At 37.8% G+C, this 24,971-nt stretch overlaps 1 protein-coding gene and 1 non-coding gene across 3 annotated transcripts in view; one reads left to right on the top strand and one right to left on the bottom strand.

Moving 5' to 3' along the window:
* Positions 1–24,971, bottom strand: part of Map2k4 (mitogen-activated protein kinase kinase 4) — a 102,085-nt gene that overhangs the window by 74,002 nt on the left and 3,112 nt on the right. The window contains exon 2 of one of the 2 annotated variants that reach the window (XM_050162590.1): positions 14,988–15,020. The exons of the other annotated variant lie outside the window; for it this stretch is intronic. Within the exon in view, the coding sequence (XP_050018547.1) occupies positions 14,988–15,020 (33 nt within the window). The remainder of the gene's footprint in view (positions 1–14,987; positions 15,021–24,971) is intronic. 2 annotated transcript variants of the gene reach the window in all.
* On the top strand, positions 9,044–9,147 carry LOC126514152 (U6 spliceosomal RNA). Its single transcript, XR_007595513.1, has one exon. It is a non-coding gene; the product is annotated as a U6 spliceosomal RNA (small nuclear RNA).

The raw sequence follows: 24,971 nt of genomic DNA, 5'->3' as shown, positions 1-24,971 counted from the left end.
CACACTGGTCCACCGTGCTCCCCTCTGACCATTGAGTTTGTTCATGTTATTCAACTGTTAACCTCCTCAAATTTTAACTATCTTGATTTACCTCTGAAATCTGCAAATGTGCTATACATAATAAATACCTAAAACAAAGGAGTGTTAAAAAGTATTTAGGAATTTCAATTTTATTATTTTCCTTGGTGGTATCTAGGTACCCTCCAATTCAACCTAACCGGCTTATTTTTTCTCACTGTATCATAAGAAAGAAGACTTTATTATCCATACGGCCAGAACAAAATAATTACACCTTGTAAAGCTAAAGACCATTTACAATTTATAAAATATGGCCACAAACCTATAAATCTCCAAAACCATTGAATTCAAAAAGTAAAAAAATAATGGTCAATATTCATTACAGTTATAGTCAAATATCCACAGTCTTTAGGGGCATATGTTGCTTTAACCAGGAGAAATACATCAGAAGGGTTCTTATTACCTTCCAAGCCAAAACCTTTGAACATCTCTGAGTATTATGTGTGATGTGGGAGTGTCATATATCAATCTGTTGATTTCATTGGTTAAGTAATAAACACACTGCTTGGCCTCATAGGTTAAAGCATTGGTGGGAGGAGTAAACAGAATAGAATTCTGGGCGGAAGAGGAGGTGAGGTCAGACTCTGCTCTGCTTCCAGAGGGACCGGACAGCTCTGCTCTCTGGAGCAGAGATGCCATGCTCTGCTCTCCCAGGCAGCTCCAACCCATGATGGACTTAGGCTAGAATCTTCCCGGTAAGCGCACCTTGAGGTGCTTACACACATTACTAGAAATGGGCTAGTCCAGGTGCGAGAGTTAGCCTAGAAGAGGCTAGATAGAAATGGGTCAAGCAGTTAAATGAATACAGTTTGTGTGTTATTTCGGGGATAAGCTAGCCAAGCGGCCGGGGTGTTGGGGACGCAGCCCCGCCGCTTCCTATTTCAACATTATGTGAAGTACCTCAGCCCACAGGAATCCAGGATCCAGGTATGCTACCTACCTATGAGACTTTCTAAATGTACACATGCTGAATCCTTACTCTCTGCTTCCTGTCTGAAAAAAAAGGTGAACAACTTCCCCTGCCACATACTCCCATGGTCATGATGACTTGCCTGCCCAAATGCAAGAGTCCAAGCCATCACAGACTAAGCCATCTGAAACCATGAGCCAACATGAAATTTTTTTTCTCCCTTTATTTTTGTTTCTCTCTGGTCACAAAGAAAAGTAAAACAAATTAAAACATTTAATCCCAGAAAGCTCTACCGGAGCAGGTCTGAGCCAGCGACTTGGGCTAGAGCAGGCCTATGACTGCAAACTCCAAAGGAGCAGGAGTGGATCCAAACAAGGGACAGTTAGGATACCAGGACTGAGTAACTGACCTAGGCCGGGGCAGGCCTGAGGCAGTAAACTCTACAGGAGCATGAATGAACCAGCAACCTGGGTTAGAGTAGGCCTGGGACTGTGAACTCCACATCTACAGGTCTGAGCCAGCAACTAGGCCAGAGCAAGCCTGAGACAGAGAACTCGACCGGAGCAGAGCAAACCCCAGGAGCACCATGCAACCTCCAGAAACATGGAAGGACCAATGAGGTGAATGGAATCTTGGCACTGATTGCACCAGGAGAAGCAACCATCTGATAGACTGGCACCTAGAAGACTGATCACCAGAGTCACAGACTGCCCCAAATACTCCAATCAGATGAAAAGATGGGTAAACAAGGAAGAACATGCACAGCACCACAAAAAGCAAGATGACACCAGTAAAAACTAGTGATGCTACAACAGCAAGACTTGAACAACCAAATATAGATGAAGCAGAAGAAAATGAACTAAAAATTAACTTTAGGGAATGTTTGAGGCCCCTAAAGAAGAAATGAAAAACTCCCTCAAAGAAATGAAGAAAAAGACAAAGAAAAAAAATTGGAAGATATCAACAAATCCCTTAAAGAAAACCAAGAAAAGCAAACATATGAAAGAAACTATTTAAGACTTGAAAACTGAACTAGAGACAATAAAGAAAACAAGTCAATGGAATTATAGAAACAGAAATCATGATAAAATTATCAGGAACCACAAGTGCAAGCATAAACAGCAGAATACAAGAGATGGAAGAGAGAATCTCAAGTGCTGAAGATACAATAGAGGAAATAGGCTCATCAGTCAAAGAAAACATTAAATCTAACAGAAGCTTAACACAAAATACCCAGGATATGGGACACCGTGAAAAGACCAAACCTCCAAGAATAGGTAAATCACTTCAAAAGCACAGAAATATATTTAACAAAATCATAGAAGAAAATTTTCCCAACCTAAAGAAAGATATGCCTATGAAGATACAAGAAATTTACACAACACCAAAAAAAAATAGTCCCCTCACCACATAATAATCAAAACACTAAAATATACATAATAAAAAAAGAATATTAAGAGCTGCAAAAGAAAAAGGCCAAGTAACATATAAAGGCAGATGTATCAGAGTAACACCTGACTTCTCAATGGAGACAATGAAAGCCAGAAGGTTCTGGTCAAGTGTTATATAGATATTAAGAGACCATGGATTCCAGCCTAGACTACTAAAACAAAACTTTCAATCATCATAGAAAGAGAAAACAAGACATTCTATAACAAAACTAGATTTAACCAATACCTAGCCACAAACAAAGCCCTATACAAAGTACTAGAAGAAAAAGTCCAGCCCAAGGAATTTGGCTACATCAAAAAAACATAAAAACAAAAAACGAAATTGATGATCTCACAGCAGCAAATTCCAAAGAAGGAAAAAACACACAAAAATAACACCACCAACAACGAGAACTAAATTAACAAGAGATAGCAATCACTGATCATTAGTATCCCTTCATACAAATCAACTCAATTCACCTATAAAAAGACACAGGCTAACAGATATGAAAACAAAATCCATCTTTCTGCTGCATACAAGAAACACACCTCAATCTCAAAGACAGACATCGCCTCAGAGTAAAATGTTAGGAAAAAATTTCAAATCAAATGAACCTAAGAAACAAGCTTGTGTAGCTATCCTAATATCTAACAAAATAGACTTCAAACTAAAATCAATCAAAAGAGACAAAGAAGAAGAACATTTCATATTAGTCACAGGAAAAATCCATCAAGAAGAAATCTCAATATTGAACATCTATGCCCCAAATACAAGGGCACCCTCACATGTAAAAGAAACACTTCTAAGGCTTAAATCATACAATAAACCCCACACACTAGTAGTGAGAGACTTCAACACTCCACTCTCACCACTGGACAGGTCAGCCAGACAAGTAAGAGAAATAAGGGAATTACAGATGTTAGGACTCAAATGGATTTAACAGAAATTTATAAAACATTCCATCCAAAAATAAAAGAATATACCTTATTCCCAGCACCTCATGGAACCTTCTCAAAAACTGACCACATACTCAGTAACAAAACAAACCTCAACAGATACAAAAAAAAAAAAAAAAAAAAAAAAAAAAAAACATACCCAAATTTATGGGACACGGTGAAAGCAGTTTTAAGAGGAAAGTTCATAGCACTAAATGCCTACATAAAGAAGCTGGAAAAAAAAATCCCACACATTTGAAAACTTTAGGACAAAAAGAAGCAAACTCAAGCAAGAGAAATACACAGCAGGAAATAATCAAATTGAGAGCTGAAAACAAAATAGAAACAAAGAAAACAATACAAAGAATCAATGAGACAAAGAGTTGGTTCAAGAAAAATCAACAAAATGGACAAACCTTTACCCAAACCAACCAAAAGGCAGAGAGAAAATACCCAAATAAACAAAATCAGAAATGAAAAGGGGGGCATAACAGCAGACACAGAAGAAATCCAGAGAATCACCAGGTCATATTTCAAAAACCTGTGCTCCACAAAATTGGAAAACTTAAAGGAAATTGACAACTTTCTGGATAAATATCACTTCCCAAAATTAAATCAAGACCAGACCAAATAAGCAAATTAAATAGACCTATAACTGTTAAAGAAATAGAAACAGTCATCAAAAGTCTCCCAACCAAAAAAAAGCCCAGGACCAGATGGTTTCAGCTCAGAATTCAAAAGATTTTCAAAGAAGAATACCAATACTCCTCAAATTGTTCCACACAATAGAAACAGAAGGAACATTGCCAAACTTTTTATGAGGCTACAATTACCCTGACACCCAAACCACATGAAGACATTACTAAGAAAGAGAATTACAGACCAATCTCGCTCATGAACATTGATGCAAAAATACTAAATAAAATACTGGCAAATCGAATTCAAGAACACATCAGAACCATCATCCACCATGATCAAGTCAGCTCCATCCCAGAGATGCAGGGATGGTTCAACATATGAAAATCTGTCAATGTAATCCACTGATGTGGGAGTGTCATATATCAATCTGTTGATTTCATTGGTTAAGTAATAAACCAACTGCTTGGCCTCATAGCTTAGAACATAGATGGGAGGAGAAAACAGAATAGAATTCTGGGCGGAAGAGGAAGTGAAGTCAGACTCTGCTCTGCTCCTGAAGAGACGCCATGCTCAGCTCTCCCGGGTAGACGCGATAGCTCTGCTCTCTGAGGCACACGCGATGAAGATGGACATAGGCTAGAATCTTCCTGGTAAGCGCACCTTGGGGTGATTATACGCATTATTAGAAATGGGCTAGTCCAGGTGCGAGAATTAGCCTGTAAGGGCTAGAGTTCATGGGCCAAGCAGTTCTTAAATGAATACAGTTTGTGTGTTGTTATTTTGGGCGTGAGCTAGCCAAGCAGCCGGGGTGTTGGGGACGCAGCCCTGCCACCGCTTCCTATTTCAACAATCCACCATATAAATAAACTGAAAAATAAAAACCACATTATCATCTCATTAGATGATGAAAAAGCTTTCGACAAAATACAACACCCCTTCATGATAAAGTCTTGGAGACAGCAGGGATACAAGAAACATACCTAAACATAATAAAGGCAATATACAGCAAGCCAACAGCCAACATCAAACTAAATGGAGAGAAACTCACAGCAATCCCACTGAAGGCAGGAACGAGACAAAGTTGCCAACTCTCCCCATATCTATTCAATATAGTTCTTGAGGTCCTAGCCAGAGCAATAAGATAACAAAAGGAGATCAAGGGGATACAAATAGAAAAAGAAGTCAAACTCTCACTATTTGCTGATGATATAACAGTTTACATAAGCGAGCCCACAAATTCTACCAAAAACTTCTACAAATCATAAACACTTTCAGTAATGTAGCAGGATACAAGATTAACTCAAAAAAATTAATAGCCCTCCTTTACACAGAAGATAAATGGTTTGAGAAAGAAATCAGAAAAACCCTTCACAATAGCCACAAATAGCACAAAATATCTCAGAGTAACTCTAACCAAACAAATGGAAAACTTGTATGACAAGAACTTTAAATCTTTGAAGAAAAAAATTGAAAAAGACACCAGAAAGTGGAAAGATCTCCCATGCTCTTGGGTAGGTAGTATTAACATAGGAAAAACGGTAATCTTACCAAAAGCAATCTACAGATTCAATGCAATTCCCATCAAAATCCCAGCAAAATTCTTCACAGACTTTGAAAGACTATATGGATAGCCTAAACAATCCTGTACAATAAAAGAACATCGGGAGGCATCACAATCCCTGACTTCAAACTCTACTACAGAACTACAGTATTAAAAACAGCCTGGTATTGGCATAAGAACAGACAGTAGGACCAATGGAACAGAACAGAAGACCTAGATATTAATCCACACACCTTTGAACACCTGATTTTTGACAAAGAAGCAAAAAAAAATATCAAATGGAAAAAAGAAAGCATATTTAACAAATGGTTCTGGCATAACTGGATATCAACATGTAGAAGAATGAAAATAGATCCGTATCTATCACCATGAACAAAACACAAGTTCAAATGGATCAAAGACTTCAACATAAAGCCAGCCACACTGAACCTCTCAGAACAAGTGTACTTAGTGAATACACTTGAACACGTTGGCACAGGAGACCACTTCCTACATATAACCCCATCAGCACAAACACTGAGAGAAACAATTAATAAATGGAACATCTTTAGTCATCAGAGAAATGCAAATCCAAACAACAATTCCATCTTACACCTGTAAGAATGGCCAAGAGCAAAAAAACTGATGACAACTTATGCTGGAGAGGTTGTGGGGTAAAAGGAACACTCCTCCATTGCTGGTGGGAATGCAAACTTGTACAGCTGATTTGGATATCAGTATGGCGATTTCTCAGAAAATTAGGAAACAACCTTTCTCAAGACCCAGCAATACCACTTTTGGGTATATATCCAAAGAATACTCAATCACACCCACAAGGACATGTGCTCAACCATGTTCATAGCAGCATTGTTTGTCATAGCCAGAACCTGGAAACAACCTAAATTCCCCTAGGCCAAGGAATGACTAAAAAAAATGTAGTACATTTACACAATGGAGTACTACACAGCAGAAAAAAATAATGACATCTTTAATTTGCAGGCAAATGGATGGAGCTAGAAAACATCATTTTAAGTGAGGTATCCCAGACTCAGAAAGACAATTATCATATTACTCACTCATAAGTGGTTTGTAAACATAAAGCAAAGAAAACTAGCCTACAAATCACAATCCCAGAAAACCTAGATAACAATGAGGACCGTAAGAGAGACATACAAGGATCTAATCTACATGGGAAGTAGAAGAAGACCAGATCTCCTGAGTAAACTGGGAGCATGAGGACCATGGGAGAGGGTTGAAGGGGAGGGGAGAGGAAAGAGGGGGCAGAGAAAAATGTATAGCTCAATAAAATCAATTAAAAAAAAAAACAAGTTAAAAAATTTAATCCCACCGTGAATATATAGATTCTATTGTCAACTATTAGAAAAATAATGTAGCAGCAGGCATCCTCTTCAAACTTAACCAATGTGCCACTATCTGAGGAATGACTACCTCTCCCACCATGACTATGTCATCCGCCAGAAGGGCAAAATTTAATTTTCTTACCTGTCTCAGCACTTATGAGACCTGAGGAACAACATCTGAAGTTGACTTCCAGCCTCCACACACAGAAATACATGAACCACACATGCACACTAAACATTTGTTTCATAATTTATTGTTTCTATTTTAAATACAATTTCCTTGTCACTTATTCTAGATCTTTCAACAGCCAGTTCTCTAAATTTAGTCATACTAAAGCCTAAAGAACAAGTTGGGCTTTAATTTAAAGTCCTTAAAGATACAAATATATACATTTTCATGTACCTGCTAGAACAACCTGAACATTCTTGCTCCTATCATTTCTCATATTTCTCAGATGATCCCTATAAAGTCTCAGGAGTGTGTCTCAGTTAGATCTAATGACATTGTAATCATTGATGTAATGGAGACATGTTACCCAACACTAACTACCAGCCCTAACTCCAAGCATGAATGCTCTGCAGACTCTACAGGAATCTAAGAGTTGGAATTCCACAGCCATATCACCACCCTATATGTTACCAAAAAGGTAGCAGCTGTTAGTTAAAACATCTCCAGTCCAAGTCCAGGGGAGGAAAGAGAGGGTGTTAATGCTGTGAATCCTTCATTTATTCCCGCTCAGAATTTAATCATATTTTTGTCTTTCATATGTTTTGTGGCATTGGGGATCAAGTACAGGGCTTTGCATAATTGAAAGACAGGACTACCCACTTAGCTCTACCCCACAAAATGCTTCATAGAAAACACTTAGCATCTTAACCATATTTCTTACTATTCTATCAGTATTTTTTCAGTCATTATTATAAAACTGTGTGTGCCATGATGGAATAAAAAGAGCTGTTCAATGCAATGAAGAAAAGCAAAAAGGTTCCTGGCTGAAGCACACTGACTGGCCTGCAGCTCCACTGAGTCTAGGTAATGGGGCTAATGAGACCTGTAGGTAGCAGGCAGGTAAAATAGTCACATAAACTGAGAAGCCACTAAAACTACCAGATCTGAGTTGTCCTCCTTAAGAAGTTTGCTCAAGATAGTATTAGTAACCATATATGAGTTCAGATTCTTGTCAAAAAGCAAATGTGATACAATCTTTCCTTATCTGTCCAACTGCCATAGTGATTCCCATCAGTCATTAAGTAATTAACTCTTCTGGACTTCCCAATTCTTTTAAGAACTTCATTAGCAAACAGAGTAGGATAAAGTAAGCTTTAAGATGCAGAGAATTCAGTGAACACACCCATTTGCTCAGGGAAAGAAAGTACAGTTGAATTTTAATTTACATCTAACACTGGGTTATTATCAAAGCAAACAAGGGAAGTGGCAAAGAAGCTGGCTCGTCCATGCAAAATTAGTGTTAGTCCAGATAAAGTTAACACAGCACTGTTCTACTTCTTTCCACAATACAAATAGCTTCTTCTGACCCATTAAATACCTCCTGTCTCAGTGACTGTTCTACTGCTGTGAAGAGACCATGGCCTAGGCAACTCTTATACATGAAAGCAAGCAAACTCTTTAAAAAAAAAAAAAGATTTACTAGTTGTTCAGGAGTTTAGTTTATTACCATCGTGGCAGGGAACATGGCAGCACTCATGAAGCTACAGCAGGAGTTGAAAGCTACATCCTGATCTGAAATTACAGGAGAGTGGTAGAGGTAGACAGACAGACGGGGCCTGCCACGGGCTTTTGAAACCTCAAAGCCCACCACCATTGATACACTTACTCCAACAAGGCCACATCTACCCCAGCAAGGCCACACCTCTTTATCGTTCTCAAATAGTGCTACCCCATGATGACTAAGCATTAAAACATATGAGCCTTCATATTCAAATCACCACATCTTCCATGTTTAAAACATCAAGATGTAAATAAGACTTTTATTTCTTAGTAGACACAATTAAGCACTTCTTGTTACCCATAAGTATATTCCATGAATGGATTTCTTTTTGAAAAGGTTAGACTATGAAAAAATGTCTTTTCACTTAATGTGACTTTTAGTTGGATTTAGCAAATAAAAAAATTTTTTAAAAAATTAGGGTGCTCTCTTCAGCAGCACATATACTAAAATTGGAACGATACAGAGATTAGCATGGCCCCTGCACAAGGATGACAAGCAAATTCGTGAAGTGTTTATAAAAAAAAATTAGGGCATAGAACCTTTGATTCACGATTAGGCCAGGGTGTTGAGACCCTGTCTCAAATCATCATTATCATCACCACCTATTATTTCTACCACATAACCTGTGTATATATGTCTACTCTCTCAGAGTATATGGTTCTTCAAAGGGACCTCTAGATTAATTTCGCTTCAAAGTCTCCAGCAGTCAGACACTGGTACAGATGGGTTTCAGTCATGCAGAGTATTGTTATCAGGGTCACTCTGAAGGGGAGATATGCTTGTCTACACTTAGTCCTCACTTCAGGTTAATGTTTGCTTGGTAGTCCCACCTGATAAGACCAATATCAAGATGACAGCCACAAGCTTCAGGTGGTATAGCCTACCCATCTGGACATTTTTTTTGGATTTGGGAAACACAGGAAACCAAGTAGTGAGAATATCACACCGTGTTTGAAAAGCACCACCCTAAATTTCTAAGCAAACCTGAAAAGCTTTGAACAATAACGCAACTGAGACTGGCCTCTGGAGCCCTTCCACATCACTTCTACTCTCCTCCACTCAGCCACAAAAGTTCTGTCCAACATCTCTTTACTGTCAGTGAGAGCAACTGGCACATGAAGGAAAACTCTGTAACGTGAGAGAATCCCATTTAAATGCTTTCCTTCTTCAAAAATAGCATAGGCTTAAATGTAGCAACCATTAGGAATCTTCCTTCTAGTAACAAAAGTAATTTTCAGGGAGAATCTGGGTTCTAACAACTTCCAGTGTGAAGATAAGTAAGCAATATCTCTTGTGATAGTATGTAAAGAGAGAACAAATGGACCTGACTGCCCATAGACCACAGATACATTTCTGGAGCTTTAGCACAGAAGTGTTTTTGTTCCAAGGAGGACTGTATACTGGCATTTTATCATGGACCTCAGAGAAAGTGATGAATATACTAGGCACCAGTCTCTAGAGCTTAGGGGCCAGCTCTACAAAAATGTCTTCTGTCAACTCACTTCATCTATATCAATCTAAATAAACTATCCTAATACCAAAAAGCAGTAAATGTGTTCATTTAAGTAAACTATACTAATACCAAAAAGCAGTAAATGTGTTCATTTTGTTTCATAAGAAAAGCTCAGCTGAGGTCAGTAATTTCTAAATGACAAAATTTTAGTCGTTAGTTGCGGGACTTTTACTACAAAAAAATACAGAATTAAAAATGTAGAGCTGGAGAGATGGCTCAGAGGTTAAGAGCACTGACTGCTCTTCCAAAGGTCCTGAGTTCAATTCCCAGCAACCACATGGTGGCTCAAAACCATCTATAATGAGATCTGGTGCCCTTCTCTGACAAGCAAGCATACATGCAAGGAATGTTGTATACATAATAAATAAATCTTTAAAAAAAAAAATGTAATCAGCCAAGGCTGGAGAGATGACTCAGCGCAGTAAAGAGGATTTACTGCTCTTGCACAGAACTAAGCTTCAGTTCCCAGCACCTACCCACATCAGGCAGCTCACAGTCACCTCTAACTCCAGTTCCAGGGGCTCCAACGCCCTCTTCTGGCTTGGAGGATTCTGTATGTGTATGATACACACAGACAGATAAGTAGGTATAGAGACATAACGTAAATAAATAAATATTTAAGAAATAATTTTAAGCCTTTATTTAAACATGAAAAATTAGCCCTTTCTCCACCACTTCTTTCTTGGTTCTCTACATTCCATTAATAAAGCCAAAGTACCACCATTTACAAACACTCTTATCAGCTCAGCAAACTATGAATAACCAACACAAACTTCTGAAAAGATTCAAGAAACATCTTTCTTCCAGTTTTACTACTGCCATTTTATTACCACCAATTTAAAACAATAAGAGATAATTACTATAAAAGAAAGGTTTCACAATTAAGAGTGTGAAGGTACATGCTTGTAATCTTCACACTCAGAACCTGAGGCAAGAAGACCATAACTTCAGAGTTCAAACCAGTCTAGGCTACATTGTGAGCTACCTCCTGGTTCAAAAATATTGAATCAACCACAAGAAACCTCTCTTCCACACATAAACCTTTCCCCAATACATCAATGTGCAACATCACTAAAAATGACTACAATGTAGTAATACCACAGAACAACGTTCACCTCTGGAGCATACACTTTCTACATAACAGTCTGGTTGTAAATTAGTAAGAGTCCTAGAACAGGTCTGTAATCCTAGTATCAGGAGACTGAAAGTGGGAGTGAAATACCCCAAGACCAGCCTGAGCTACAAAGTGAGTTCTAAGTCTAGGTTATGGGTGGAAACACGTGGAAAGGGAGGGGGGGTAATATTCTATTGCTATGCAAACATTCTCAAGCAAAACACTCTTAAAAGACACAAAAAGTTTTTTAAGCCACCAAAAGTGTAAAAGGCAAAGCTACAGAAAGCAAATTTTCTTTAGCGACCAAGAAGTCTTCGGCTATGGGCGACAAATACACTGAAATAAAACCTCAATTCCTGGACAGCCTCCTAAAAAACTCTCTGACTGGATTAGCACAGGATTTCAAACATTTTCTGAGGAAAACCCTATGTCCAGGGATCTGTAATAGACATTAGGCAGGTGGTTGGCAGACCTCAGGCAAATTTGGTATTTGTAAAAAAATAAAATATTCTCAAAAATATGTTTCTAAGTAAACCTTTATGTTCACTCCTAGAGACTGGTTTTATAAAACAAGCAAATCACACTGTGAAGTTCATCTACTAAAGACAGAAGATGCATTCAAACTTGGTCATAAGTTACATAAACATATTTACATGAACAAAGGTAATTTCTTAACACAGTTAATCAATAGGCTCTAACTGAAGTTTAGTCTTAAGAATGCAGAAACTGTACATCTAGAACTCTCACAAATGAAAAAGTATTTCTTCTTCAAGTAATTTTACATTCAGAAAAATCCAATAATCCAATAATCCAATAGTATTAAAAGAAATATAGCTATCAAATAAATTACTTATTTTACTATTTAAAATATATTATCTTAAATATTTATAAGGTCAAAATTCAGACATGTACAGAGTGTAACTTATTTTTAAAAAACATGAGGTACAAAGTGAATATTCAATTTCTACAAAAATCTGGACCCCAAATTAAAATTGGAATCTCATACTATCTGTGCGTGTAAATATACATATAAACATTTCCAAAACCTTTCACTAACTTAAAACAAGCAATCTTGATAACTGATAGGAATAGTGATGTAGAAACATAAAGAACAAAAACTATGTGTGTCAAACAATGGGAACATTAATCTCTCAGAGCTTCCATTAGTCATGATCATCTTACTTGATTGTGATGGAGAACTGGAAACTCCTGCTTCAATTGCACCTTTAAAATGCCTAATTTTGTGTTTTTTGCTATATCCTCTCCTACAACTCTGTATGATATATACTTAGTGCTAATGAACTAAATATATTTCCCTAATTCTGAAACATCCTTTGGCATTTCTAGCAAAGTATAAGCCAATAGGAAAACAACTGTTCAAACGATGATTTCAAATTTTTAATTTTTAACGAAATGGTGACTAACATTTGCATTTAAAGCAAACTAGAAAACTGTTACATTTTTTAATTTATAAAATCATAGGAAAAGTGCTAACATATAAGCTTATCCTTATCCTAAAACATAAGCAATGATTTGTACAAAAACAATTGCTGTTAGCTAAAGGCTGGCCAACCCTACTAACTTTCCAACACTCTGTTCTCTCCCTGATATGTGCACTAATTGTCCTGAATTATCTAGAGTCAGATAACACAGTCAGCTCCGCTTAACTCTGAAGTAGGTTAGACCCATAGCAGGATCCCCAAGCCTCCAGCTCTCATTAAGAAAGCAGCAACTACAACTGGGGTAGTGGAATGTACCTACAGTTCCAACTGCTCAGAAGGCTGAATGAAGCAGGAAGACCACTTGAGCACCAAGCTCAAGGCCAATCTCAGAAACAAAGTCAGACTCCATCTCAAGAAGAAAAGAATAAAGGGAGGAAGGGAGGATGGAAGGAGTGAACATGAGACACACATGTTCTTGAGCTTGGTCCTGGGCACATCAGCTCCTGCAACTACTCACACCCTGGCTTTGGTTGCTCAGCAGCTCGAAGCATCGGTAGTGAGATACTGATATCAGTGGGGAGTCAACTCTGTCCACTCCACTGTGAGCCTTCTGTGGGCAGGACCTCTTTGTATTCATTTCTGTACAGGAACCTCACTCACTGTACAGTTCTTAATGTCAATGTGTACCTCATAAAGTGAATAGGGTGATACTGAATCTCAAAAGGCAGAAAATAAGGAGAAATGGGAAAGAGAAAGGGAGAGCTGGGGAAAGTCAGGAGAAAGCAGAACAGTGAGAAGCAGCATGAAAAAGTGTGCAAAAGTGTTCCTGCATATGCCCCTCCCACACAATTAATCTCCCATAGGTTCTGGGGCTCAACCTCTCTAATTTGTTAGTCAGCCATGAACAGCACAGTAGGCAGAGCTGCAGCAACAGGAGAGGACAGAGCCACTCAGAGCCCTACAGTACTGTTAACTTATCTTAACAGAGGTCTTTGAAGCACTGCACATTTTAGAGTTAACACGTCTAAGGGCCTCTTGTTTTATTCAGACAGCAGAACTAAAGGCAAAGAGAATACATTGAACACAATAATAAATTCAAAATAGATCAGCCTTAGAGTATATAATTTTTAATTGTTAAATATTAAGCAATTATGTTAAAATGTAAATGAAAGCTAAAATGTACCATGAGTGTATTAAAAATTAGAATAGAATTAATTGTAGGTTCACTATAAATAGAAATTGATATACACTTTTGGTTTAGTATTTAAGCTAGGAGGAAGATATCAGTGTGCCTACTAAAAAAAACTTTTAACCTAGTATATTGCCTCGACTCTATCATATACCACATACTGGTATCATGGGTAACCCCATTCAAGAAATAAATTTTTGTTCAATACATTACAAAGAAAACCACAATATTGGTCCAGCCAATAAAAATTAAGCTTTCTGATCCATCAAGGGGAAAAAAAGGACCAAGAAACTTTAATATAACAGAAATGCTTTTTCTCCAGTATAAACTCTCCCTACAAGCTAACTTATTAAGAATGATATACATCAACTGATCATTATTCTTACCCAGACAAGAAGAAGCAGAAGATAAAACCATTTCATTTTGGAATGTTTTCATGTTAACTAGAGTAGTATCCTTGAGATAAGTCTTCTTTTTAAAAAAAACTGCATTTTATAATCTGTTTCAAGTTCAAAATGTATTTTATTTTAGTTTTGTAAATAATGTCTTTTTATTTTTTTTTTTTAAAAATCTAGTCTATTTTCTATGAACCCAAACATTTTATTTGGTTTTATACCTGATACTGGTGCTGGGATTCTAAACTAAGTCCAGCCCATGAGTCTAAGAAGATGAATGTCCTAATGGGGAGAGGGGTGCAGATAGATGGACATGACTGCAACAAGACTTGTTTAAAAAAAAAATAACGAAATAAGAGCTTTAAATCCTTTAAATAAAAGCATAGTCTTTGCATGCAGTTATGGGCTTTCTGCACCACAATCTTAAAGGTGAACTTGCAACTTGTGAACTAAATTACAGTTAAGTTTTTCAATGCCCACATGCATCTGAATCTCTATACACACCTTTTCCCTATTTTAATTTCAAATAAAAACAAAAACAATTTATAGTCAAGAATATAACCAAGAATGGGAAAGAACAGAATGAAAAATGGAAGCTCTCTCAGTGTAAAATCACCACGGTCTGTTAGTTGAAACAACAGTGGACACATTCCCAATACCAAGATGGATATGAAAAAAAAAAGTAACAGAATATCAAAATTTTAGCTTACTTTGTGCCTTTTCACAGAAGTTTATCTGAAAGCCTAAAGTAAAAGAGATAAGTTGCAGTTCATTTGCTGTAAATCAAGCAAACCAATCAGAACATGACATTACATCTTTCTATTACATTGTGAACAAAACTAATGCAAGAACAGTTCAAACCACTTTACCCACCATAGAGACAAAAACAACAGAGCACTTGCTATAAAAACTCAGCTCTTTGGGAAGCACTACAATACACTCTAACTTTAAATCACCTTACAGTGCTAGTCTTTATAATTCCAAAATATTCAATAAAAAATTAAGGCCATTTCATCAATTTTTTTAATGTTTTCAACCCACAAAATCAGAATATATAACACTTTATTTTACTAGTCTAAATTATTGATTTATAAGTACCCAAGCTAATTATTACCCATGACTTAAGAAACTTTAGTAATTCATAAGCTATAAAATTTAAACAAATAAAACAAAATTTTCTAAACAATTCACTAACTTCAAGTACAAGAATAAAATCACTAAAGAAAGGGTAAAAATCTTCCATAATAGGTGTGGGGGAGTGCTTGCTGGATATAATGGTATGCTTTGTAATTTCAGCACTCTAGTTGATGGCAACCTGGCCTATATAGCAAATGAGACATTATTCCCCTACCACCACCCCACAACAGTCTCAGTACTCAGGACAAGGTAGGGCTTACAAGTTTGAAGCCAGCTAAAGTCAGACAGCAGGACCCTGTCTCAAAAATCAAAATGAAGCCCAATGCCTTTGCAAACATTCTTTTTAACCCATGTTTTACTAAGTAAGTCATGTGGTTTTCTTAGAAACCTCCCAATACTTGTATATATTACTGCTTTGGGGAACAAAATCGGAGAGGCAAATTAGTTATACAAATTTAATCAAAACAGGGATTTTTTTTAAATATAAGAGCTCAATCTAAAAGATGCTTAACTAGTCCTTCATATCCAGTTGCCAAAATCCTTAAACTCTAAGAAGATACAATTAACATTTACAATGAATAAAAGCTAGAGAAGCGCTTACTTTCACACAACTAAGTAACCCATTGATGACCATTTAATTTCCCAAATAGTCATCAAAAAAGGAGACAGAGATGGAAACTTCAAGGGAACAAACTCCTGGGAAGCCTGGACAACAATGTACTCAAACTCAACATGAAGGGTAAATGCAGCAGAAGAAAATACAGGAAGAAAACTAGAAATCCATGGTCTTCAGACTGGAGCATACAAAAGCCAGCCAGCTTCCTAGCAGGCAAAATGAGCAGAGTACAAATAAAAAGAAAAGGGCTCCTGGAAACGGCATTGGAAAAGAACCCTGAGAGTTCAGAAGCAAGTTTGGTCGGGTATCATCACAACAGGGAGAGACTGGGAAACAAAGTAACAATCATACTTATTTATGGTAACAGTTAACTTCAGAGACAAAATCAGGGAGAAGTGAGTTAGAGGCCAGCATGATCTACATAGCAAGTTCCAGGCCAGTCACAACTACACAGTAAGACCCTGTTTCAAAAAAATAAAACATAAATAAGCTTGAAAGGTGTATGTAAAAGCAGGAGTCAAAACTGAGTACAAGGTTTCACATGCAGAAATACACAATAAAGTCTGATAAATTAAAAGGGGAGAAGGGGCTCAGGAGTGATTCAGTGGAAAAACATTTACCTAGCATGTAAAGAAGCTGGGGCTGAGAATGGTGAACTATCACCAATTTTACTGGACCACATTAAAACTAACCTAGTTTTGGGTGCTAAACAAAATTTCTAAAGCTTTAAGTTCTGCCACCAATCCAGAATTTTTCAATTGAAGGTTTTGAAGGGCTTGATGCCTAACTATAAACTTGCTCATTTTACCTAATTTTGGATGAGATAACTAAGTGTCTGATTACTGAGCCCTCAACTGTTCACTTCTTAGAACTGCTTCTCATTCTCTGTAGACTTGCAACCACTGACAAGCAAAGGATAATTAACTCAACAAGGTATTTCACCATTTCCTTGGTGATTCTATCACTTTTCAAAAATATCAATCAAATATGCTTTTTAAAAAATATTCTAGCTAAATCATTTCATGCCCCATGTGTGTCTGTGTGAAAGACTTGGGCAAGTCAGCAAGTTAGTCCCCAGTGCATCAATGGGCTCATACTCAAAGAGCTTGTGCAGATGGTTGGAGTAAAACAATAAGGAAGCCCAATACCTTCTCTTTTACAATGTGTACGTTCCCACTAATACACACATTTGTTCAGTAGGAGGCTTCTACTATTTCCTAAACTCCATCCTGCCATTCATTTACACTAAGTCTTCCATTTCAGCAGTGCTAGCTGTCAGGTGAATCTTGATAACAACTGGTCACTGCAAGTCTTGTTTCTTTTCACCCTTATCTACTCTTTAGGACTCAAGTTTATGACCCTCCATTCAATCTCCCTACTGCATGCAGGAAAATCCTTCTATTTTCCTGGTCCCAGACAAGTAAACCTCTGCTTCCTCCAAAGAAGCACCATCCAGACCCTACAGCACCAAATGCTAATAAGGCTACAAAGGAAATAAAGCTTTATGAAGATTTCCCCTCCCTCTTGCTCTGGCTCATCCCAGGCTTTCCCCTAATTCTCAACTTCTCCTCTTGATTCTGAGATCTCTTAACTGGCCATTACTAGAAATCTATAATTTACTGTTGGGAGATGATCCATAATAGTTTTAAAGGCTGATTATACTATAAAATAAAAGCAGAACCCAAGCAGCATTTGACAAGTGGTAAATAAAAAGAAGGGTATCACACCAGCATTGTAGACCCTCCATGAAACAGCTCTAGTTTTCTTGTTTATACATAAAGTTAAAATCCAAAACAACAGAATCCCCATGACACAGGACACCTAAGAGGAGCCCGAGTGGGAGCCCATTACTGTAAGTGTAGCAGAAACCAGAGGCCTAGAACCAGATCAATGACTCATAGCAAGGAACACAAGTAAAGCTGTATGAACTAAAGGGTAAACTGTGTGACTCACCGGCTACACTACAGCTTCCACAACAAGATTCTTCTTTGTTTTTGTTTTTGTTTTTGTCTTGGTTCTTTGTTTTGTTTGGTTTTTGGTTTCCTTTTAAATTTGGTCTTGCTTTGGTAGGGGAGGGCAGAGGCAGATGTAAGGGTACAGGATTTAAGTAGGATTGAAAAGTATGATGTGAAACTCACAAAGAATTAATAGAAGTTAAAAAAAAATTTAACTAACAACAACAAAAAAAAAAGTTAAAATAATGTCAGGAGCCCAGGGGGTTGAAAGGTATGGTGAAACTTAGCTCTGACTGTGTGTTGGCCCCTGCAGAGTTATACAATTATCTCAGTTCCCTTCCTTTGAGCTGGCAGTATAACATAGTACAAAGCCTCCTCATCTGAGCATTTAGGGGCGTTGAGCTGCTGAAATATACCACAAAGCCATATTATCATAAAAGAAATCAGAGATTCCTTACTGGTTCATGCCATAGCCCAGGTACAAATCCTTCCTTCTAGCATAAGCATGAAGATTATTATTGTTGGCAACCTTCCAACTTCCACCTCAAGATCCTGGCATGCCTGACAGCACAGCCACACAGCACATCACTACAGCTCTAAAATAGAGTTATCTAAACTTGTCCTAACTCTGTATTTTCATTGTACTTAGGAGGAATTTCTACAAGACTTCTTTTCTGATGGGTTGTTTCTGTTTTATTTCTCATCATTACCAAAAGGGAGCTTTCCTAGTTTAGTAATTCCAGGTTTTCTATATCACTCAGACATCAGTCATCAAATTCATCCCATGTTTTTAAAACTCTCAATTTTGTAATCCATATATGACTGCTTTTTTTTTTTTTTGTGGCCAATAGCCACCCTCTCTACTTCCTGGGTGTATAACTGAATACTACATTGTTTCAACGTAGCATGGTTCCCAGGGTGAACAACTTAGAATTATATGACATTAAGTAACAACCTATCTTCTATCAGACTCAGTAAGACCCTGAATGTTTTGGAATGATCAAAATGTTCAGTAATAATCCAAAATAGAGCAGGTTTTCATTACTGCAGAAGCAGTTATTCTGTTCCCTCCCTTGGATGAGCAACACCAACAGCACCTTCCAGCCTTTCCAGGTGTTCATCAGAGCCACTTACCCTATTTAAAGTCCCTCCTCTTTTTATTCCCAGACACTTAGCAGGGCAACAAGGAAGAACTCTCGGCCAATCCCACACCCAACATTGGTATTAAGATACGTATGTTTTGGTTTCCACCTACAATTTTTGGCTGGTAACTCCCTCCCTGAGGCAGGCCATGGAAACAAGAGTTTTTCTTCCCCAACAGAGTCCTAACAACTCTAATCTTCCCTGACTTCTCAGCCTTGGCACTGAATTTCTCTTGCTGCTGGGGATGCCTCCAAGTGAAATATTATCTGCTCAGCAATCCTGAGTTCAATCCCTAGCACCCAAAGAGATATTTCCCAATCTACCCCTCCTACAGTAGAGGCTGTAGGATCTTCCTTATTCCAGAGGAGTTCTGGCCCATAACCAGGGAGGAATGCTGCTCAGAGAGGCCATGACTGTAAAGCAGACCAGCCTTGTTCGGTTTCCCCATCTAGTCTATGAGCACAGGATATGCAAGAAGTCTCCATAAAGGTTCCAAAAGATAAGATCCAGTGAGCTTTTGGGCAGTTAACATAAACACACACACACACTCATTCATTCATTCATTCTGTATGTTGTCTGTCTGTCTCTTTCTCTTACCTGGGGAATGATCTGAAGCTCCAAGATCCCTCTTCTTACCTTGTCCTAGGCATCTACTCCTCTGCAATATTTTTATAATAAACCAATAATGAACCAGTCAGCTTCTTTCCTGGATCAGGAACTCTACAATTTCTGGGCTTTCAACTGGCATGTAAAGATGGGGAAGGTGATCAAGCTGTGCAATGAGTTCTGATCTCCTAACAAACAATATGTGAACTGAAGTAGAAGTCACCCAGCAAAACTGATCACTGGCTTGCTGGGGAGGAAAAATCTGCACAACTTTGAGGTCACAGTAGTCTTCTGTGTCAACGGAAACAAAAACAGACACCATTTTTCAAATAAAATGTCTCACCTGCAGTTCTTGCTGGGCACAGTGTGGTGTCCTGAAGCCTCTGATGTCCCCTAATATAACTACTACTTCCTATTAAACACCTAACCCAGGCCCCAGAGACACTGCCAAAAGAATCCAAAGAGAGGCTGGAGAGATGGCTCCACGGTTACCAGCACTGGTTGCTCTTCCAGAGGCCCTGAGTTCAATACCCAGCACCAACAACCATCTGTAACTCCGGTCCCAGGAAATGCAATCAATGAATCAATGTCTTCTTCTGGCCTTTCAGGCACCAGGCATGCTCATGGAACACATACATACATGCAGACAAAATACCCATACACATAAAATAGAATCAGGAGACACTTAATAATGTAACTTCTTGGCAAAGCCACATACTCAATACCTATGAGCATGTCATTTATGTATGTTCCTGCCCCCACACACACCCCTGTGCCCACACACACACACACACACACACACACACACACACACACAAATACCTATTGTAGCACTTTTCTTATCTTTTTAGAAAAATTTTTCCAGCAGTTTTGAGTAGGATGAAATGCAGTAGAGATGTAAAAGGTTCATGTAATATTCACTTCTGTGCTCACTCTTCCCTAGTGGTGGGTGCAATGTGCTGTTCTCAAAGAATCAAGCTGCACATTGTCTGTTTTCTCCTTTGAAAGGCCCATCTTGGGCCTTTGGCTGATGCTCCTTTTACTGTGCCACCAGTTTAGCTGATCTTAGAATTTCTTTCACCATGTCATCATTCTAAGGTACATTAGACAAAATGTGACAAAGTATGTATTCTAAAACATTATTTCTTACTTAATCTCATTAAATATGCTCTCATTTTTAAAGGCACATAACATGTGCTTTAGGGGAGAACCAATTTACTACACTGTATCTGTACCAAGTTATATTAAATAAATAGTAAAAGAAATGCTGTTTGAGCGGGCAGTGGTGGCACACGCCTTTAATCCCAGCACTCGGGAGGCAGAGGCAGGCGGATCTCTGTGAGTTCGAGACCAGCCTAGTCTACAAGAGCTAGTTCCAGGACAGGCTCCAAAACCACGGAGAAACCCTGACTCGAAAAACCAAAAAAGAATTGCAATTATTGTATATTGTGATGCATCATTTTGTGGGTGAAGAAATTAGGCAAGGCTAGACTGTGTGATTTCTTGGCTATACATGGTGCCAAACAAGGTCACCAATGGGATTCATCAGATTGACAGAATGCTTTCAATAAGCAAAAATAATTTCATGTTTACAATGGACTCCTTGGTAGGTATTGATACTCAGCTGGGAAAATCAACTGGAAAACCTACATGTATATTCTCTACCATGACAATCACAAACAAGACATACAACATTGCAGATGGTGGGTTCAGGGTTTCCATAGAAAATGTTNCAAAACAAAACAAAACAAAAAAAAAAAAAAAACTGCTGTTTGGGGCTAGAAGTGAAGTGCATACATAGTAAAGTGTTGCCATGTATGATGGTTAACCTCAGTTATCAGCTTGATGAGATTTAAAACTACCTGGGTAGAAGAGTATCTTGATTAGGTTAAAAGAGGTTAGAAGCCCATCTTTGGGGAGGGGGCACCATTCCTACATTAGAAATCTGGACAGTATATATATAAAAAGGAGAACATGAACTGAATATAAGCACTCACTGCTCTCTTCTTCATGACTATAGACACAAACGTAGCCATCAATTTCAAATTCCTGCCACTGTGACTTCCCTGCCACAGCAGACTGAACCCTGGAACTATGGGCCAAAATAAACCTTCCTTCCTTGAGTTGCTTTTGACAAGGCATTTTATCATAGCACCACAAAAAGTAACTAACACACACTGCAAGCACAAGGTCTCAAGTTTAATATTTAATATCTATATAAAAGGCCAGGTATAAGTGGCATATGTCTATAACCCCAGAAGGTGACAAAGGAGCTCACTAGCTAGCCAATCAAGATGAACTGAAAGTCCTCAAGTCCCAGGGAGACCCACTTTTTTTTTTAAAAAACAAACAGTGGCTATCTCAAGGTTGATTTCTGACCTCTACTTGCATGCATCCTTACACACACATATGTACTCACAACCTGTGCACACCACTTGTACATACTAAGAAACACTATCCAGGCATAAACAAGCAGCAATAGAATTTGACACTCTTCACTGTCTGCAGTTAGAATCTATAGTTGGTTTGTTTGTTGTTGTTGTTGTTGTTGTTGTTGGTGGTGGTGGTGGTGGTGGTGGTGTGTGTGTGTGAAATAGTCTTATATATCCCAGGCTGGCCTTGAACCCACTATGTATGGAGGATGATGCTGAGGTTCTGTTCCTTCTGCCTCCGCCTCCCAGGGCTGGGTCACAACATTCACTACACCCAGTTTATATGGTGCTTAGGCTAGAAATCAGGGTTTCCTGCAGGTCAGACAACACTCTACCAACTCAGTTACATTCCCAATCCCGAAGTTAGTTCTTTAAATCACAAACTAAATCAAAGGCAGGATTTTCATGTTCTATACATTTAAATATTGCTGGGAAGAGACAGCACAATGATCTTAAATCTCCACTTTTAGTAGACACAATTCGTGACATTTTAAAATTTATGTTCCTTAATAAAGTTATCATACCTTTACTTCAATTGGCACATATAAATTGCTCACTCGAAGAGTTAAATATGTGGGAATTAATCACATACAATACACCTACACTTAAGACCTAAGGAGAAAATAAAGAAAACTGCCTAGATCAACACACAAAAAGAATCAGAGGTACATTTATGCTATAGTTACTTGTACAGCAAGTGCTTTACAAATGGCTCAGTGTTTTTCAGAATTGAATGGGAATCTAAACTGGACATGCTGGTACACACCTGTAGTCTCAACCCTTAGAAAGATTACAAGTTTAAGTTCAGCATAGAGGGCAAGACCCAATCTAGATAAATAAATAAAAACGTAATAAATTATAACTATGCTAACTACTTTGAAAAAGCATTTTTAAAATGATGTTTCCTAACTACTCAAATTTAAGGCTCTATTTTTTTTAACAACCTTCTTTAATTTATTGTGTATGTGCATCTGTGCATTCAGGTGTGTGTGCATGTAGAAGCCAGAGTTCAACATACACGATCTTCCTCAATTGCTCTCCAACTCATTTTTAAGACAGCATCTCTCACTGAGTCTGCTGGCCAGCAAGCTCCAGAATTCCTTCTGTATTTGATTCTCCAGGTCTAGAATTGTAGATGCATACTGCCATGCCCAGCTTTTCACAAGGGTGCTGGTGATCCAAACTCAGGGCCTCATTCTTATGCAATAAGCACTTTACAGACTGAGCCATTTTCCCAATGTCCTTACGTCTTTATAACAAATTTACGTTCCCACATTTTTAAGAGATCTTTAAAATTCATTACATATTAAGTGACTAGCAGCTAAAGCAGAAAAATATCATTTCTAATAATTTACACATTTATAATATTTTGATTTAAGGCATTTCACATGCAATAACCTAATGTGATTCTTAAAACAGCCTATAAGCTGTGTATCCTCTGTTTTATTTGATAAGAAATTGTGGGAAATTATAAAAAAATCTGGTAATTTCCCAAAGGTACAGAGCCAACATATGGCAGGCTTGGTTTTTCCTAGTTCAAATCCAGCGTTCACCCAACTTTGATGTCCTGTTTCTAAGGCACTGTTCCTTGCAAAGGTAAAGCCACCAGCACAGAAGAAATCATCCTGCTGTGTTTTCATTGTTGAAGTTGCTCAACCCTCAGCTGGCAAGCTTTATTCACCAGAATATGTTATTCTCCAGCATGCCCATGGTGACTTTACGGAACATTAGGTCCTAGACTTTATGCCCAACTCACTTGAGATTTATCACTTTGATATGCTTTCACTAGCTTGGCTACACAGCTAGGCTTTTACAAGCCACCACTAGAAGGGCTCTTGCATTTTAAGATGGCAAATGTCCATTTGTAAGTTCACTAAAATTTCTTGAGCTAAAGAATTACACTATTACATAGTACTGTACCATTCAAGAAATCTTTTGGTTAAATCCGTCTATGATGACAAATTATCAAGGAAATGATTTTTCAAGTTCTCAAATTACTGAGGAAATAATTTTTCTAATTCCCAACTAATTATTGAGAATAAAAGCCCATTTGATAGTAGCTCATTTGAATATTTTTCTTTCTCAAAAGAAAGCTTATCCTAAAGTCTAATACATTTTTATAATACTATTTACCCAACTTGGCAAGCAGATCTACATTTTGATAGCTTTAGTCACCAAATAATCAAGGGATGGAAGGTGGGGGGAGGCATGCTCAGTTTGTAAATGTTTATACTTCTGTATATGGGCATGAGGAAATTCAAAAGAAAAAAGAATGAGTCAGAATGAATGAGAACACAAACGTCTGACTAATAACAAAATCAGCTACTATTCTCTATTAGTTGAGATTGTGGGAAGAATGTTTTAAAAATGGCCAGATGAAGAGTACAACTTCTCTGTGACAATGTACTAAATGAACAAGTGATGACTGTTAAGAAGCCAGAGTCACTACAATTCCCATTCCAGCTACCCACAACCCACAGCCCATTTACAGCTACAACAATACCTCATAAAAGCAACATTATCACCATTTGAGACTCTCAGGTCCAGAAAACAACAAGATTTAGAGTTTGAAGTAGAACAATATCTTCTCTGGAATTCTAAAAATGGGAGCCCTTAATAGTGAAAAACAGTGATCAACAGGTTAGAAGAATTGTCCAACACACAGATAATAAAGTTTAGAAAAAGAAATTTGCAAGTTGGGTCATAAGGGACTATGGACTCATGGCATAAAGAAACAGAAATCATCGCAGGTAACAGGATGAACACAGAGAATGCTGATGGCCAACATGCATGGCATCCTTACTG

Source organism: Alexandromys fortis, unplaced genomic scaffold, assembly GCF_014885135.2.
Source record: "Alexandromys fortis isolate MF-2015 unplaced genomic scaffold, M_Fortis_MF-2015_v1.1 scaffold_84, whole genome shotgun sequence".
In the NCBI taxonomy this organism is placed as follows: domain Eukaryota; kingdom Metazoa; phylum Chordata; class Mammalia; order Rodentia; family Cricetidae; genus Alexandromys; species Alexandromys fortis.
The sequence above is the reverse complement of the archived record's forward strand: the minus strand, read 5'-3'. Positions and strand labels throughout refer to the sequence as shown.